Genomic DNA, 20664 nt, shown 5'->3' with positions numbered 1-20664 from the left:
AACATGGAAATGGAAAGAAAATCTTTTTGTCTTTTTAATAAGAACTCAAAACGAGACAAATAATTAATGCTCAAAATAAATCCCTCTTCCTTTTCAAAACTCGAAACTACAAAAATAACAATTTGCTTCAAAAGAGATCTACAAGTTCTAGAAAAACACTCAAAACTACAAAAACTAATTTTGAGATCTAAAAACTTTAAAAATCTAATTGAATAAAAGCTTCAATTCTTTTTTTGAGGACATTTTACTTAGTTGTTCAGTAAACTAAGGATTCATTTGCTCAGAATAACAAACCAATCAAAAACATCCAGATATGTTTTCTTTTGTAAAAATGAAATTCAGAACTTATAACAAAGTTTGTTCAAAGATTTGCAACGAGAAAGCTAAATCTATTTCTCATAAAGGATAGATTTCATAACCAACTCAGACTCTTCAAGAAGACGAAAAGACACCAGGGTGATTTAAGGTTTCTCAAGCTTCTGATCTTTGAGTCACTACAGAGACAAAGTGAAAACCACTCCAAGCATGTGAAACTTCTAGAAAATCATTCAAAACAAAAATACTATCGGAACTCACTCACAAAATATTTTTGACAGGAAAAATACAGATCTAGGTAGACACTAAAAATCCTAAATCAAACCTAAACTTAACTGGAAGAAGATATCTTAAGTTTGTCAAAAAAAAATTAACAGGGTCTGCAGGCTCCAGAAGCAACAGGTGTGGTCTCGCACTATTTCTAAACGAAAAATGCGAAGATGCCCGAACTGTCTGCAAAGAGAAAGTGCGGTCCCACGAAAACTTCAAAAAAAACAAAAATACCCCCAGATTTTGAAAGCTACCCAAGCTAGTATACATCAATCAAAAACCAGGAAAAAAAAAAAACAAAAAAAAACAAAAAAAACAAAAAAAAATAAACAAAAAACAATTTTCTCAAGTCAAAACAAAGGAAAACCAAAAATCATATATCATTCCCTAGCGGAGTCGCCAATTTGTTGGCCGGATAAATTGATCTTGTCAACAAGACTGATCTCCCTAGTATCAGAAGATAGTCTAGCAACAAACAGACAAACAAACCTATCTTTCTCTAGACATATGCGATTTATAAGTAAATACTACAAAGGTGTCAAGATCCTACCTTAGATCCATTGCTTGTTCTTAGCAGTGATCCTCTAGTCATTCGAAAGAGTTACCTTTGAAGACTTGCAATCACAAACAAGCAAACATTAAATAGCACCTGCATAGTAAATAATAAATCATGTCTATTATGGTGATCAAGGAATCCATAAAATAAACCATGAATTTACAGCTTATTGAGAAAAACAAATATATTTGTATTAACTTTGAATAGTAGAAGAACCTTACAACCTTTTCAGCCTTGATGTTGAACAAGCTCTTCCTAGGGTCCGAAACAAGAATTTCCTTTACTTTGACAAGCCTTGTACTCTTCCAAATGAGATCTTAGAGGTATGTAATCTCTCCTCATAAAAACTCAACTAAAGAAGTCTAAGTTCCAGCAGCATTTCACCTCAGAGAATACTAAGCTTCCAACTCCCAAGTAACCAGCCCAATGCTTATTTTTATAGTGCAGAGGAGGAGGTTACAGGTCCACCTATGAAGGGATAGAATCCTCCTTCAAAGGGATAAGCTCCTCACATCAAGGGGTTAGCTCCTTAAGGTATGGGATACATGAACCTTAAAAGAGCGAACTTGCCACCTCAAGATTCCTTCCAGAAGCTTCTAGAAATGACCAAAAGTGAGTTTTTTCGAAGTATACTCACGCCTTTTTAACTTTTACAAGGGTCCGCACCTTTAATATAGAGACAGTGTGGTCAGGTGCACAGGAGACATGACCATTAGGTGCGGGACCGCAGGTAAGACAAAGAGAAAGTGTGGAACCAGAGTTTTAAAGACTTTTGAGAGCTTTTCTCTTATTTTCAAGACTTGATATGAGGAACTGATGTTTTATACTTGCAGAGGAGGAAAGTATGAGTGGTAATGAACTCACACATATAGCATAATGTCAAGGTGACAATTTTTAGTGCAACATGTCCCAAGACACAAGAAGAGGAAGAGGACATGTCCCATGTTCCATATGCAAGTGCAGTCGATAGCTTGATGTATGCAATGGTTTGTACTAGACCAGGCATTGCACATGTAGTGGGAGTATTGAGTAGGTTTATGTCAAAACCAGGGAAGGAGAACTGGACAGCAGTGAAGCGGGTTTTCAGGTATTTGCATGGCACTAGTGATTATGGTTTATGCTACCAAGGAAGACCATGATTGGACAGAGTGTTGGATATTCATGGCTTTGTTGATGCAGACTGGGCTGGAGATCTGGATCAGAGAAGATCTACAAGTGGGTATGTTTTTAACCTATTTAGAGGTGCAGTCAGTTGGATGAGTAAGAAACAATCTGTAGTGGCACTATCAACTACAGAGGCAGAATACATAGCAGCCACTCATGGAAGCAAGGAAGCAGTTTGGTTGCAGAGATTGTGTTCAAGTATGGGGTTAGTACAGGGAGCTATAAGGATAGACTGTGACAGCCAAAGTGCAATTATCTTGGCAAAGAACCCCGCATATCATTCAAAGACAAAGCACATTGATGTTCAGTATCACTTTGTGAGGAATATGATAGAAGACAATAAGGTGTTGCTGGTAAAGGTGGACACTCTAAAGAATATTGCAGATGCATTGACAAAATTTGTGAGCTCTGAGAAGTTCTCTTGGTGTAGAGAGACAATGGGCATTTCAGGGCTGGAAAAATGACTACGCTCTCTTATGGCCCCCTGTGGAAAGAAAAAAACAAGTGGGAGAATGTTGGGTTGTGTTATATTCTTTCCACGACTAGCCCATGTAGTTAACCGAGGGGTTAGAGGGGGGCGGAGCCCCCCTTCGTTGTGCCGATTGTGTGGAGGGGGGGGTCATAGGGGGTTTGAGGTGTACTTGTAACCCCACTTTATGGGGTCCGGGGTAGCGCCCCTGAAAATTTTGGTTTTGGACCCTATGTTAGGTTGGCCAGACCAACCTATGGTTTTGTGCATGATTTTCGCACATGTTTTTTGGACGCGATGGTTTTCAGTCCATGGTATTGGACGCGATGGTTTTTCAGTTCATGATATTGGATGCTTCGGTGTGTATAAATATGTATTATAACATTGAAAGGAACATAATGAAAAATCAAGATGGTAGTCCCAGTTTTGGGATCCAGGGGAAAATCTCTGTGTATATGTGTTTTATGTGTTATGCTCTCGCATTGTTTATTTTCTGTGTTTTTTAGAATTCGTATGCAGGTAATTTTTGTACAGGGTTAAAACCTACACCTATGCTACTAATATTTTAGGCAAGACTTGATGTGTATTATAGGTTTTCTAGAAGCTTGGATTTGGGGAAATTTTGAGTTGAATCAACCATCTTCAAGCCATTCTAAGGAGCACAAGTCTCACTCACATCAAGGACTCCAAAGGGCTTCAAAAGGACTTCCAAAGACCCCCAAATATTTATCTTCTTCTTACATATAATTCATACAAGTTTATTGGTTCCATTTACCATGTCTTAATTGATATATTTGGCATTTCAAGAGCCCAAGGAGGTTATTGTCCTAACAACGATCCCAATGGTTGAGAAAAGGCCAAGTTTTCTTGGTCTTTTCACAACCAAATAGTCTAGAAACTTAATTGTTTAATTGTATAATTTTCATTTGGTATTTTGGCTAACCCATGCTATTATTTTTCAAGTGCTTTAAACTCATTTCCATCATATTTTGAGCTAATAAATTGTTGGTTTTTAGCAGGTCCGCGCTTTTACAAGGGGAGGTGTTGGTGAAATTCATCCAAGACTGAAGATCTAAAGCACCTAAAGAAGACTTACCTTAAACCCTTTGTAAAAGACAATGAATTTCACCATTGTAACCTTTTTAAGAGCCATTTTGACCCCTTCGATTTCAAGGGTGTCATTTTCTTCTTTTGATCCCTTTGAGTTCAAGGGATTTAATAGAGCATTTAACACTTCAAGGGTTGTGGGGGGGGGGGGGTTGTGTGTCCCCTTAGCATCCCTCGTCCCCATTGGGTATCTTGTGTGTATTGTCTCTTTTCGTGGTTTGATTTCTTGGGCTAAAACTAATCTTAGAGTAGTTTAGTCATCACACAACATTAGATTAGGTTGTAATTTATTTTGATTACATGCAATCTACTTTAGATTCATTTCCACTTCATTAAGTCAATCTAATTGCAATCTAAAGTAGTTTTGATTTCACGTTATTAGCTTAGATTTCATTTTTCAAAGTAAAAAACCTCCAACAAGTTCTAAGGGCTTGTTGGTTGAAGTAGACTAATTAGGGAACACCCTCGTCTATGTCTTCTTATTTTGAGATTGGGGGAAACCGATAATTTCTAATTTGTGAAGTAAGGCTTTGGGTTTGTTCCCTTAGTGTTGGACCTCCTTGCAGATGAGTTGACTTGTGGACTATTTGGGGTACTCATTGATGCCTAAGCTTCCCCTTGTAGTCTCCCTTACAACTTTCCTTAACCCAATGAGCATAAGGCTTGAAGAGGAAACCAACCTTAGATTAATTTTATTTTTTGTAATCACACATTGCATGTTGTGCACTCACACACCTCATTAGTTTAAAACCAAGTGAAAATCTAATCTAATATTAACTAAAATCAACCAAGTACACTCCATCACATTTCCACTGTGCATCACTTGGTGTCGGATCATTATCCCATTAACATTTTACATTTTAAGCTCATTTACTTTTGAAAATATTATTTCTAAGTACTTTTACTTTCCAATATCTTACTTTCAATTCTTTACTTTCCAAGTATTATCTCATGATTTGGTCATTTGCTTTCCAAGTTATCTTATTTGGCACTAGTCTCTATTTTGTTATATCATTTGTGAACATTTCATTCAATTGCTTATCATTATTACATCTATTGTTTACGAATGATCATGGTGCTTAAGGTGATTTACTTGTAAAATCATTTTACATGCTTTGAAGGTTACATGTTGTAATTCATTAATTGATAGTTGATGTTAACTTGTGTACTTTCATTTATTTCCTATAACTTGATTTAATTTAACTTAGCTTAAGTCAAGTCTTAGTATTTTTGTCTCATAGGGTCCACCCCCCTTCGCTTCGCTAGGAGTTAGCCTAGACAGAGGACTTGAGATATCAACGACAACAACTCAACTCGAGACTTACCCCCAAGGCCACACCAAGTGGAGTTCAATATTTTCCCCACGTTGACCAAGGTGTGGATTTAGGCGACAACTTTTTTGGTGTTGTCGCTAGGGATCAATATTTTTAGACCCAAAATATGACTTGTTTCTCAACTTTATTTTTGCTTTGTTTTAAGTATGTGTGGTCATTAGAAGTTGGTTTTCGTCCAAGTGGCAACTCCACTCACTTAAAATTTTACAAGGCACTCTACTAGAAGAAATTGAAGTAATTTGGTTAATCCCATTCCTGAACTTGAAAGTGCTTATATAAGGAGATTAAACATATTCTCTTCTTGTAGACTCCCTGCAAGTCTTGGACATGAATCAATTGTTGATCTCCATTTTCTTTTTGAAGCAAATAGTTTTCAGGATGTAGAAATGGATGATTTGTATAGGCCTATTGGTTTTTCTAACATTCAAGGATATCCTCATGTTATTCCTGATAAAGTCTTCATCAAGATATTAAGCCCCCTGATTCTTCGATATTTATATATTATATTGATGCGTTCAATACAAATATATCATATGAGTTAAGTGGAAAGGAACATGCAACTTTAAAGGTTGCCCAAAGCTTGGTTGAAAAGATAGAGAAATATAAGTGAGCTCCAGGGAAGTCAAATCTTCCCAATTTCACAAGAGGAAGTCCTTCAAAAAATAAATCAAAAGTTAAGGAAGTAGCAAGTGACCCCATTAAGGCGCTAACTCAATTAATAGAGACCATGGAAATCAATCATGCAAACCAAATGAATTCTATACATAATAGATTAGTTGTCGTGGAACGGTCACAAGCAAGTAGATTCCAGCCTAGGAAAAACAATGATAGGTGGAAAAAGAAGGGAAATCCTCAAGATCAAAGGCCATCAAATCCTCTGGAATCTACTAATATGGTGGATTATCAAGCCCCTCTTTATTGTAGGCATTGTAATGATTTTCATGAAGAGTCTATGTGTCCTATATTTTGCCGAAATGTTGAGGGGGTTATAGCAAGTACAAGTGAGAAAATAAACATGTTGGTAAGAAGCATAATATTTCCATGGAAATGTTATCTGCTAAGTTTCACCTAGCAGAAATGAAGACCTCATGGCCCAATGTATAAGGCACCTATCATATTTTTTGAAGATCAAACGTCCAGCAGGGCAAATCTTGCCCCTTCTTCTATCTCTTGTTCCACATTATTCTATGAAAATATGGAACCCCCATAGGGGAATTTTATAAAATGGCATTACATGATGAATTTATGTAACAGACTTAGACCCTTGGGACCTAGTTACTAAGGAAGCTTCTCCAAAGTGTTTTTTTCACTTGATTACTTATTTTAATTTTTCGCTTCTCAACGACAAATAACTAATCAAGTTTTTTCACTCATAACCTCCAAAGTTGGAATGTGTCTTAATAGTTTGGCCTTGAGTCTCTTTCTAAGTCTAGGGTCAATGTATATTACCATGATAGGCATTTCCCAAAGTTTCATGTATTTGCATTAGGTATTTTAGGATTTTTTAATAATTAAAAATTTCCTAGAGAACAAGGATTTTTAATTCATTTGTATGAAATATGTTAAAAAGTGGCACTAGGAAATGTTATATGGCATGTGAGTACTAAAAATTCATACTCACAGTACCAACATTATCATAGTACCCACTCTAGGGTGCAAAAAACAAAATCCCCATAGAAAGGCACTTTTACTCATAAAAGTGAGATTTTTTTTTTAGAAATTAATAAACTAGGAACATGTGGGGAACATGTTCTTAAGTGAATAAATGCACCAACATTCAAGTTGAATGGTTTAGCATTCAAAATCAAGTCAAATGTTGATTTGAGGCCATGTAAGGGGTTCGATTTCACTACCATGGGGAGTCCAAGCAAACTGCCAGCGAGGAGGGACGTGTTCCTTCAAAGATGGGGGTCGAGTTTAGTCGTATCAAGTAGCTCGAGTTAGTTTCCCAACAATTGGTTGAGGTGGCAGAAAATAGGGAGTTTACCCCCCTTCACAATGCTTGGTAGGCAACATGCTACACTGCCTCTCTCACATGCACATATGTTGTTATCCAAGGAGACACACAAGCCTTTTTGGAGAGCCCACACATAAGACATTTGACAATGGCTTGGAAACTTGGTTAGGGGTTGATTACACCTATGTTTTTTATACAAGTTAAGTGGGAAATATTCCCCCTCCACTCACCCTCATCTCTTACACTTGGTAGCCTCCTTACAATGTTGCCTCTCTTGAAGACTTTCTCTATCCTCTAACAACTACATGCTCAGCCACTCGGGATCCACGCATAGCAGTCAAACTTGGCACACTTGTAGCAACTCATTTTCTCTTGGGATAATCACCTTTCACACTTGGCAACTCTCTTTACATTTCAATTTGCTCCCAAATTCTTATATATTGTAACCACCTCTCTCATTCAAAGCTAGTGTTGGAAGCTTGAGCTTGGGGAATTGTTGTTGGTATTACTTTGCAAATTGTTTCATATCTATCAATAAAGAAAGACTTTGGAGGTCAAATGGTGTCAAGAATTGTATGGTGTGCTTGAACATATTTGAGGTAACTTTGTATTTGTTTGCATTTCAATTGCTTTAAAATTTGTAGGCTAGGCCCTAAAAGGGGCCATGCTATCTAAGGAGAAGGTTAGTAAGTGTTTACTACTTTCTCGTTGGCTTGCAATATAGATATGGTTATTACATGTACTTGCAAATAACTTGTTTAATATCCCCATTTTGTAAGTCACCACCTATGCTACTAATATTACAGGTTGTCTCAAAGCTTAGAGTTAGGGAAATTCTCAGTTGAATCAACCATCTTCAAGCCATTCTAAGGAACACAAGTACCACTCACATCAAGGACTCCAAAGGGCTTCAAAAGGACTTCCAAAGACCCCCAAATTTCTATCTTCCTTCCTCATATAATGCATACAAGTTTATTGGTTCCATTTACTAGAAATTAATTGATGTAATGGGCATTTCAAGGGCCTAAGGAGGCTGTTGTCATTACAATAGTCCATTTGGTTGAGAAAAGACCAAGTTTTCTTGGTCTTTTTACAACCAATTAGTCTAGGAACCCAATAGTTTAATTGTAGATTTTTCACTTGGATTTTTAGCTAACCCATGCTAATATTTTAAAAATGTTTTAAACTCATTTCCATCATAATTCGAGCTAATAACTTGTTGATTTTTAAAAGGTCCACACTTTTGCAAGGGGATGTGCTCGCAAAATTTGTCCAAGACTGAAGATATAAAGCACTGGAAGAAGACTTACCTTGAACCCATTGTAAAAAATAGATAATTTCACCGTTGTAACCTCTTTAAGAGCCATTTTGATTCCTTTGATTTCAAGGGTGTCCTTTTCTTCTTTTGATCCCTTTGAGTTCAAAGGATTCAATAGAGCATTGTAACACTTCAGGAGTTAGGGTAATCCCCTAAGCATCCCTCTTCCCCATTGAGGATCTCATGTGTATTGTCTCTTTTTGTAGTTTGCTTTCCTAGGCTAAATTAAAAGAAATTGCAACCTACTCTAAGGTTAAACTTATATTTTCATTTTGGAAAGTAACAAACCTCCAACAAATTCTAACGACTTATTGGTTAAAGTAGACTAATTGGGGAACACCCTCTTCTATGTTTTCTTATACTGAGATTGGGGGAATCCGGTAATTTCTGACTTGCGAAGTAAGGCTTTAGGCTTGTTCCCTTAGTGTTGGACCTCCTTGCGGATGGGCTAACTTGTGGGCTATTGGGGGTACTCATTGAAGCCTAAGCTTCTCCCTAATGGATCCCTTTGTAGCTTTCCTTAACCCAACGAAGATAAGCCTTGAAGAGGAAGCCAAGATTAGATTAGTTTTATTTTTTCAATCACACATTGCATGTCATGCACTCACACACCTGATCAATATAAACCCAAGTAAAATTATAATCTTAACTAAAATCAATCAAGTACACTCCATCACATTTCCACTTTCCAACGATGGGTATTGGATCATTATCTCATTGCCACTTTACATTTGAAGCTCATTTACTTTTGATAATATTATTTCCAAGTTCATGTACATTTACATTCAAAGCACTTTATTCTCCAATTATTTTTACTTTCCAATATCTTAATTTCAAGTCTTTATTTTTCAAGTATTATCTCATGATTTGATCATTTGCTTTCCAAGCTATCTTACTTGGCACTTGTCTATATTTGATTATATAATTTGTGAGTATTCCATTCAATTGCTTATAATTGTTACATCTATTGTTTATGGATGATTATGGTGCTTATGGAAATTTACTTGTGATAACATTTTACATGCTTTGAAGATTACTTGTTGAATTCATTAATTGATGATTGAATGTATCTTGTATATTTTCATCTAACTCCCAAAACTTGATTTAGTTTAACTCAGCTTAAGTCAAGCCTTAGTCTTTCTGTCTCATAGGGTCCAGCCCCATTGGCTTCGTTAGGGGTTAGCCTAGATGGAGGAGTTGAGATGTCAGTGACAACTATTCAACTCGAGACTTTCCCCCAAGGCCACACCAAGTGTAGTTAAATATTTTATCCACATTAGCTCATGTGTGGATTTAGGTGGAAACAAACAACAACTCAACTCGATACTTGCCCCTAAGACCACACCAAGAGGAGTTAAATATTTTCTCCAGCCCAGTAAGCGGCAACAAATGGAAATTAGTGGAATGGATCCTCCTGTCCATAATACTCGCCCTTTTGGATTTTCCAACTATCCGATCTTAACACCTTTCTTACCAAATTTCGCTCATTGTTGTAACAATTCTAAGCTTGTAGACACAATTTCTTCCTTTTCATTCATCATTCTTCTAGATTTTCCACTCCTTACAAGTCAATTCAAACAATTGATCAATAACTTGTAATCTTCCCTAAAATAACTTTTGGACCCACAACGACATCAATGTCTGCTTCCATTTTAAAATAAAGTACATAACCTATTAGTTTACAACACTTGTAACAAGACAAGTTGAATAGGAATCACCATGAATTAATGAAACAAACTCCACGGTAAAAGATTGCCATCACAGTTAAGGTTCTGGTCCCGACATATTCCAAATCCCTTTCTCTCCATAAATCTAATATAACTTTCCACCTTGGTTTTCAAAACCGAACATCAAACCATCCACAAGGTGGTTTTGGCACATCTCCTTTGGAACCCAATATCAAATAAGATGACGTTGAGTCAATGTAGTGCCGAGTCAACATAGTCGTGTGGACCAGCCCACCCATCGGTTGTTCTGTGCAGTTAATCACCTCCCTATTTCTTACATGATATACATTGTCCATTGTTGATTTAGACATATGGTCATGTGCCATGCCTTTCAAGTAAGATGTGTTCTATTGAGGTACGAACCCCCTCCCCCCACTTGCGTATATGAACTACCCCTAACACCTTAACCCCCCTGACCCTGCTTATGTATATGGACTCGCTCCATGTTAGTCATCGATATGTGCCATGAAACCTCTGCCATCGATCCTTGCTGTTGGAGCATTAGCATAGATTGTAGTGTCCATTGCAAATCAATCATGATAATCATGCTAGCTAGTGTCAAAAGCTTTTACAACAACCAACCACATAATTCCCTTTTTCTTATTTGAAAATTATTTTCCAATGTCCGAATTTCCTCCACTAAGGGAATTATGTCACATCAACGCTCACTCAACCAATGGAAAATTAGAAAATAAATTTTCAAAAATCAGAATTATATTTTTTAATTTGCAAAAACATTGAAATAACCATCATTTTCCTAAAACTCTAGTTAAAATTACAAAAACTTTACAAACTAATACATGGTAAAGGGTCTTTGACTGCGAGGCTAAAGCTATAGCCGCTAACGAAAGCAAGGACTACTAAATGCAAAATTATACCATCTACCAACATCCATTATACAACTATGATCTAAATATTATATGATAATATTAAAATGCATAATACTATTTATAAATAATGATACATGTAACAATAATATTAATTTTTTTAGTAAGTAAAAAAACATTATGTTTTTGTCGACTTATCCATGGAGGATTTGAACTATTAACCTTTTACCAAGGAGTTCTTTAACAATACACACATTCACTATCAATCGAAAACCTAATAAACATAAATAAATAATATTTATAAATAATAATACATATTGCAGTAACCTCGAAATTTTATATAAATTTATAGATTATAATAATATTATCATATATAAATGTCAAGTCTGACTAGCATAACCAGTTGATGATGGGCCTCATCAGCGAGGTGATGCAGAATCAAACCTCACGGGGGGTGGTTGTGCCCTGCACTAGGGGGAGGAGACATGCTAAAAATACAGTCAGCTAAGGGCTGGTGTGGACCAGGCCAGGTGCGATCCCCAAGTGATTTTGACTGCTTAGATGCCACTGGGTCGCGGCTCCTCAAATCACAGGTCAAGTCTCGAGGATCACAAACAAACTTATCATATATAATATATTCCAAAAAACACACCTCACAAATCTTTTAAAAACATTTATAATTAAATTTTATAAATTATATTAATTTTTAGATATACAATAAATGTAAAATAATACAATTTATCCACATCCACCATACAACTATGATCTAAATATTATATAATAATATTAATATATTTTTCTTTTTGTTAATTAAGATTTCTATTGCCTTAAAATATCATTATACAAAACCAGAGACCACTATTTAAACTTAGTCTTGTCATAGTCTGCCACAAGGGAAACCAAAACTATCGACCACTGACAAAGGTCTAGAAATATCAAAATACAAGTGCTAGTTACTACTAGCTACATAACTCCTAAAAGAAACTAATATACTAAAAGTAAAAAAATAAGCCAAGAGGTTGGATGAAACATCAAGTATCCGATGAAGTAACTGGGGTTGGGTCCTAGGTGCTTGTAGAAATTTGATAGAAATTGCAACTACTCAAGATTTCGAACTGAAAACAAGAGAGACAATTCTACTCTACTAATTTGCGGAATGGAAATCACAATTTAGAACAACATACATATACATGCAATAAGAAAAACCACAAGTACAAAATGATTTCTAGGGGAACCCAACTGGGAAAAACCCCTTCGTTGCTTTGCATTAATTCAAATGAAAAGAGAAATTATCACAATGACTTGCTTCAACTCTAAGGCACACCCTGCACTACAATCCTATTCCCCTGCTTCCTAACTTGCTCTCACCAACACTTAACCAATTCAAGCCTCAGCCAACCTCCTATTTCCTTGCGTAATCCTAGAGGAATTAGCCCCTAAAAAATAGGATAATTCCCTATTTCCTTGTGCAATATCTTGAGGAATTGATCACCTGCTTAGTGCAAAAGTATTGTACACTCAACAATATACAAATATAAATACAAACATGCCTTTTCCTCCACCTCAACTAGGAAATTTGAATTCCATGCATGACTGTGTTTATTTTTAGTTGATTGACTAGTTAACTAAGAGATAAATGAGTTAACAATAATCTTAACTACTTAATTGACTCAACTAATGACTATAGATCAGTTAACTAAGTTCAACTAACAATAACTCAACTATATTGCTAAATATTAGCAATCACTACATGCAAAACTCTACTTCTAGCCTATAACTCGAATTTACTGAGTAAACTAGTAGACAAGGCCATGTCACACAAGTTAACTGCCTCCAAGTTGTCCTGTTGATGTGGAAATTCGATTTACTCAATTTGACTAAGGCACAAGTCAAAATTGAGCCTTTTTCTTGCTACAATTTCAACACTCCCTCTTAGCAAGAAAAGGTCTCTACACAACCCCAATCTAGCTCTTGTAGGAATGTACTATAACAAGACTCCCTCTCACTGTTTTTGTTGCTACTACAACAACTGCAATTGAGAAGCATCCAAAATATTGAATCAATTGTGTCTTTGCAACTCTCTACTAGGAAAATTGCACTGTTGTTGATTTTGCACTATGCCTCCTACATTGCTATCAACATTGCTCTTTTCTCCTCAACACTTGACTGCACCAACTAACACTGATCCTTTTGCTACTAAACATTATGGGCCCTTATAGCGAGGTAATGATCCATGAGGAAAGTATACTACAACGGCTACTGCTCTCGTACAGATCTTGCCCAATTTTGTAACTCTGGGACTAAGGCTATACATCACCCCACCTCACTCCTGGAGGTATAGTTGCAATTGCTCCCTCTGAACTAGAAGGTGCCATCTTGATAGCTCTATCTTGATCTCGCTCAATCACCACAACTCTACTATGAGGAATATCCACCTTACTCCTCAAGGTTGCACACACATCTTCCTCCAATTTGTAGATTCTCTCGATCTTGACACCAATATGCTTGATCAGATCTAAAGTAAAATGCTTGAGGTAGGCCTTCCCATTGTGGAAGACTACATCATACCATTTGTCTTTAATACTCAATTTTATCATCAACCCAAGTTTTCTGGCATCACTGTTATTTTCGAATAGCTTAGTGAGGGTCTTCCACATTACAAATGGAGTCTCCTTGCCATGTAACTTCAAGACTATGTGGTCTCTCATACCCTCTAGGATGATCCTCCTAGCTCTTGCGGTATCCTTCTTCCACTGGGATAACTGTTTTGCATTAGACTGCTGGGGTTTCACAATGTCAGTTTTAACATATTCTAACAAACCATTATCATCAGGCATTGCTTCCATTCTGTCCTTCCAGGCTATGAAATTCAAGCTACCCTCTAGGGCATATTCCAATCTCAGTTCGTTGAAAGACATTTTCCCAAATATGAAGAAAAGTTGCTACACCGGGGCTGCAAATTCAAAATTCCCGAGGAACAAACTCAAAATACTGGTTCTAATGTAACCTGGCTCCTATACCATGTAGAAATTTGATAGAAATTGCAACTACTCAAGATTTCGAACTGAAAACAAGAGACAAAATTCTACTCTACTAATCTGTGGAATGGAAATTACAATCTAAAACAACATGCATAGACATGCAATAAGTAAAAACACAAGTACATAGTGATTTCTAGGGGAAACCAATTGTCAAAAATCCCTATGCTGCTTTGCATTAATTCAGATGAAAAGATAAACTATTACAATGACTTGCTTCAACTTTGAAGCACACCCTGCACTGCAATATTGTTCTCTTGCTTCCTAACTTGCTCTGGAAAACACTTAGCCAATTCAAGCCTCAACCAAGATCTTATTTCCTTGCGCAATCCTAGAGGAATTAGCCCCTAAAAAATAAGAGAATTCCTTATTTCCTTTCGCAATAGCTTGAATAATTTATCACTCGCTTAGTGCAAAAGCACTGTACACACAACAATATACAGATATAAATACAAACATGCCTTTTCCTCAACCTCAACTAGGCAATTCGAATTCCATGCATGACTATGTCTATTTTTCATTGATTGACTAGTTAATTAAGAGATCAATGAGTTAACAACAGTCTTAACTACTCAACTGACCTTCAACTTACTCTATCAATAGTTAGAGGTCAGTTAACTGAGTATAGCTGACAATAACTCAACTAGATTGCTAAAATTTAGCAATCAACACATGCATGATTGAACTCCAAGCCTCCTAATTCGAATTTACTGAACTAACTGAGTGACAAGGCCATGCCACACAAGTTAATTGCCTCCAAGTTGCCCTGCTGATGTGGAAATTTGATTTACTCAATTTGACTAAGGCACAAGTCAAAATTGAGCCTTTTTCTTGCTACAATTTCAACAATGCTTGTGGTTGCTAGAGTTAGAGGCATAAGGCTACATTATAGAAGACCCTCTATGTGGGCCAAACAAGCATCTAAGCTAACGAGACAAGAATGTTACTGACATTGGATTCGTTGAATTTCATTCAAACAAGAGATAATATCGTTGTGGTCCTCGTGCTTTTCCTTCAGGACCATGCCTAGGAGTGTCTTCATTTGCCACTAAAGGGTTATGGAGTTAAGATATTGACTATGTCATCCCCTAGTATGCCGAGTGTCAGGAACCCAATTGGCTACTTCGTCTCGGATCTCAAGATCAGAGTATGCTTGATAGTCATTTGTAGTCAAGGCTTCGAGTTGGTGAATTTCATCTTAGATTTTCCGAGGGGCAGAGGAATGGAATATGGTTACAACGCTATGAGCCTAGGATTGAGCTCAGGGTCAACCCTAAGGGCCTCTACCACTAGACTCCCAATGACAATGCATTTGTTGGTGAATCATGGTACTCTAAGATAAGAGAGGCTAGACTAAAGACATCCCCTAGTATAAGGGAAGACTAATGAAACAAGTAGACGATGACCTGAACAATGTTAACAAAAAAATAGTGCACAACTGCCAGGAAGGTCTAGAACTTAGTTTAGCGATGTGTGGCAGAGGATGAACAAACAAAGAAGAGCTCCAGACAGGGTCCAACACATGGAATCCCTAACACACCATGATAGTACACACCATCTATACACTCTGTAAAACATGAACTAGAGTCTACCATGAAAAGACTAACAAACTAAAAAAACTACAAAGATTGTACATAAAACAAATTACCCCACAATTATCTTCCCACCAGGGTTGGAACTGCTCTAGACGAAAGTTGTATCCTCGCTAATTGCTTCCCATTCCAACTTTGCCCCTTGCTGTTGCCATTGCCACTGTCCCAAAAGTAGCCTCTTCAACTATTATTGCCTTGCTCCATGTGCCAAGGATCAACACCAAGTGCATATATTGAAGGTCAGCTTCACAAGAATCAAGACCATTGAGCACTTGAATTCTCACAACATGAACAACATGGGAGAGATATCTCTCTTATATCAGAGGTGTGCCATAGGGATTACAAAAGAACACAGGGTTGTGGTAGACAGACAAGGTTTTTGCAAAGGCAGTGTCGTGGGGGAAATATTCCACTTGCGACGAGAGAATGCCACAAAGACTATAGAGCAACAACTAACAAACTGAGAGCTCACAGACAAAATACAAGCTTCCATAATGTGAAGGGAATGTATGAGGATTAACATGTATGACTGCATAGGGCGAGATAGCTACGCCATCCCCTTCTTAAATGTAATAAAAAGTGATAGAGTGACAAGCTCCACCCCTCCTCTGTTGACACATATTTTAACACCATGATTGTAAAATAATATTAATATACATAATACTACTGATAAATAATACTATTTAACATTTTTATAAATAAATATATAATAATAATAATATCAATTTTTTTATAGAATAAAACATGTAAAATTTATAATTTACCATACTAAATATGATATATTTAAAAATCACATAAATCCGATTTATCTCATGAGTAATTAATTTCTACACAATGATTTGATTCTATAAAATTTATAGATATATAAATTAATTTCTACACAATGATTTGATTCTATAAAGTTTATAGAAATATACATATATATCTTTATAGTAAATTCTATAAAAGTGTGCATACTTTTGGTAGCTAAAGTGAACGTAAATCAATACCAATAACAATATGCTCCTCGGAGGTTTGGAGGTTTAGTTAAGCTTGGAAAACCCATGAAATAATTTTATATTTCTGCAACTGGTTTCAACCTACCACTCCTCCCCATGAAAATTGAACCATCCCCCTCATAGAAACTAAACTCATATAAACCAACGAATGAACACTTCATTAGAAAAAATACAAAATATTTTACACGTCTAATTACGTACACATGAGATAACATTGTGCAACGAATTTGATCACATATATATGCTACTTGACATCTAGGCCCGCCAAAATGGGTTATTTGTGTTCATGTGCAGTATCATCAGGGACAACGAAATTGTTGTTATGGAGCGTGAGGAGAAACCAACTCTACTCGTATTCACGTGCATGCTGCACTGCTAGAAAGCCCAGTTCTTTCTCGTACAGGAGAGGTATTACATGTAAAATTTTCACTCACAATTTCGAAGAACAGAGGAATGGCCAACACAGGCCGTGTTTGCTCGACACACTGAGTATGAAGCAGCAGGAACAGACCTCGCTCTTTGTCAACACTCTCCTTGATTGGAACCAGGTATTTGTTTTCATGATTTATTCTAAATTCAGGGTGTTTTCAACAGAGTTCACAAGTTCGAAACCATTAAACTGTTCTGCCATACCAATATGGTTTTGAGCTCTATTGTTGTTCACATTCATTAAATGTAGCAAAATTCTCTATTGATTAGAATCTTCGAGCCAAAAATCATGTCTATAAGAGTAGTTTTCATAAGCATGCCCATTTTTATGCTAATACTAGTAACAAATAGGATGCTCCTGCATCAAGGACCTCCAGTTCAAAGGGCCCTACGAAACTTTACTCCATATACAACAGTGTTTGATCTTCTGTCGAGTGCACATATTTTATTTTCGGAATTTCTCCAAATGGTCTGGAATAAAGGTCCGCAATTTGACTCCCTTGCATTTATGGCTATGTAATCTGCTTGGCATACAATTTAGTATCTGCGAACTAGTTTCGAAAAGGCTGCCTCATCTGTAACTCTACTCTTAGAATCAGTGTTGCCTACAATTAGAATATTATCGTTTGGGAAGCTGCTTATTTATGAGGTAAAGGGAGAACTTGCGCGCTACTTACGCTTTTGATGGTGGTCAATCCATTCTATCCAACCAACACGGCTACTTGTGATCTTTTGTCTAACCTGGTTGTCTACTGTCATAACCTAAAACCTGAATGCCTCCTCATCATATCCTTTCATCTTAAAATATTATCTTTCAATTTTCCCCTGTACTTGAACCTAATAATTACCCTTTCATTCAGCACTTTGTAACCTCCTACTTGCTTCTGGATTCTCTTCAACACTTCCTCATTAATAACTATTTTATATTCCACTTCTTGGTATCGCTGAAGCTGATCTTAGAAATTTATAATTTAACCTTTTCTTAAAGTTAGCTTCTCTACCTTTTGCCAAGAAATCAAAACTGTGCCACTAAATGGAACAATAAAACAATAACATAGGATGCACTTCAATCACAGTCAGAGACAAATTTGCTCTAGCGCAGAGACCGTGCCTTTCCCCTAATCTCTTATTTATTAAATGTTATCTCTCACCAATTTCTCTACCCAGCTCAAAGATTACAATCTACACGAAAAGTAATTGTCTATGCTTCAATTTTATTCACCGATCCACTCAAAATACCCAACATCGAAAAACAACTTTCATGTTTATTAATATCTACATGCTGCTAAAAATTAGGTCTCTAATGACTTTCGCAAGCATGCCTATTTTTATGCTACCCCCGAGAATAAAGATGCTCTTGCATGACTTGAAAAACTTGTGCCTTTATTTATTTTGATGGGCATTGCCTTTGTGAAGTCTAATGGGGATTATGGCTTCCAATTGTTGCAATAAATGCACAAGTATTATTAAGTCCACCATTCAATATTTAAATACTAAAAAGTGAAGTGGACAACGTTGTATGCTTCTTTAAGTTATAATGCATGGTGTTAAGGGCTAAAGACATTGTCTTAAAGAGCCTGGGCTTACTCTTGTTTGTTTTGTTTTTCAACTTGACAGCGCATGAACCTCACTGCAGTTACTGAGCGTTGTGCTGTAATGGAGAGGCATGTGGAAGACTCACTTGCACTTCTTCCTATCATAGAAAATGCATATACAAATAATTTCCCAACAATGGAAAGTGTCAAATTGAAGTTGGTGGACGTGGGGAGTGGAGCTGGTCTTCCTGGGATCATTCTAGCTATTGCTCGCCCAGGTAAAATATTTCTACCCAGCAGAAGGAAGGAAATATCGGAGATTGTTCCCCTTAGTGGTCACGACCTGTTTTGCATGAGGTCTATAGATGGATATTTTTCAAAGCATCAAATAAGTTAGCTTGACCAAATGGATAGCCTGTGCTTATGATCGCAGTATATCACTCTTCCTTGGCCTGGGGAATTTGATGTTTAGCTTACAATTGACGGTGGACTATGTTTTATTTTGTGTTTTTGTATGACAAGTGTAACACCTAATTCTTAGTTTGTGTTAATATGCCATTCTTTAATGAAAAACCCTTGAGGATGAAGTGAATGCATTCCTTTATTATGAAACATCATTTGAGTGAAATTTTTTATCTTTGATTTTTAATTGATGCTTGGAATTTGTATTAGTTTTATATTCTTCTTTGGTGTTTCTTCCATTCTTACCATAATGATATTAATGATTTATCAATGTTACCTTAACTTTTAAGAATGGGAGAATGGTGACGAATTTGCAATATAGCTAGGGGATACCCTTCAATGTTTAGGGGACTGTTAACGATCTTTTTAGCAGGGTTGTTAAGGTCCCGGCAGTCTTGCTAGATGGACACACACAGAACAGGGACCTACTGTCACCTTGGTCCAAGCCCTTGCTATTTAGGCTCAACACCCCCTAAGCAGCCAAGGGAGGAATCCCTAAATACCCCCTTGGCAACTCTAGTTAATGTCCAGTGCCTTATATGGAGTCAATGGGGTAGAGATGTTCTTGATCTATCTGCTGTCCCACATAAAAAAACAATGCTAAAAACAGTGCATATTTTTAATTGTAGATGCTAGAATAAAAAACAATTCAAAGATATGGCATGAATTTTGGTCTAATAATTTATTCTAATAAAAAATGTAATTATTTATCAATTTTGATGTATGGTTAAGGAGTTACAACTGAAAATAACTTGCTGTCTTGTAGGATAGAGTGTAAAATCTGTGTAAAAACACAGGGACAACAACCTATTTTGTTTTATCAGCCAATCCACTATGTGAAAAACACTTCTAGGGAGTTACCTTAAAGTGTGGAATGGCTAGAGGATGAATATAGAAGCTATGAGTTTGGTGGCTCCCCTCTTGTAAATTTTGACTGGAAATGCATTTTCTAGCTAGCTAGAAATTGATTTCGGACTTTTGAATTATGTTTTTTTACCCATAATCTTTTCAGGAAATTATTTGATGATTTAAACAACTGAAAAACAAAGTAATATCAAGTCTAACATTAAAAATATGACTATAAATTAATGTAGAGTGGAAAATCACAAGTTCTAGTGTAGTAGACTCACCTGTAGGTTTGTAGAACTTGTTTCTGGTGGTTGAAATGCAGGTTCAACAAGAAAAAGGTTCCCCTTAACTTGCAGGTCTACAACCACAAGGCTAGATACAAGTGTAAAATGAAATAAATAGTGAGGTTTAGATGTAACAATTTTGCTAATTTTCCCCAATAAGTAGTTTGCTATAAATTAATAAGAAAATAAAAACCAGCAAGTGAATCCTACTTAATTGTAGAAAATAAAAGAAGAAATTGAGAAGTTTTTGGATTTTTGATTGTTGAAGTTATACCTGTGCCTTGGAGTCTCACCTTTTGCTGGAGTGTGAAGTAGGTGTTCCTTTAAGTTGCTATGCCCGGTTCTTGTTCAGGGAGTGGGATCGGTCCTTCCAGAAATCACCCCCACTATAGCTTAATTCACCATGCAACTTTCAATCTTCCTTAGGAGTGAC

The 20664-nt window shown here is 36.5% G+C and overlaps 1 protein-coding gene across 1 annotated transcript in view; it reads left to right on the top strand.

Annotated features, from left to right (window-relative positions):
• The first annotated feature begins 16876 nt into the window (after positions 1 to 16876).
• Positions 16877 to 20664, top strand: part of LOC149263339 (S-adenosyl-L-methionine-dependent methyltransferases superfamily protein) — a 252836-nt gene continuing 249048 nt past the window's right edge. Inside the window, exons 1-2 of the mRNA XM_089387669.1 lie at positions 16877 to 17220; positions 18719 to 18914. Coding sequence (XP_089243795.1) covers positions 16942 to 17220; positions 18719 to 18914 — 475 coding nt within the window. The 5' untranslated portion in view covers positions 16877 to 16941. The remainder of the gene's footprint in view (positions 17221 to 18718; positions 18915 to 20664) is intronic.

This window comes from Pinus tabuliformis, chromosome 6 (assembly GCF_031772625.1).
Source record: "Pinus tabuliformis cultivar Carrire ecotype Pingquan chromosome 6, CPIR1, whole genome shotgun sequence".
Classification (NCBI taxonomy): domain Eukaryota; kingdom Viridiplantae; phylum Streptophyta; class Pinopsida; order Pinales; family Pinaceae; genus Pinus; species Pinus tabuliformis.
Note: the sequence above shows the minus strand (reverse complement) of the source record. Positions and strands in the feature narration are given on the sequence as shown.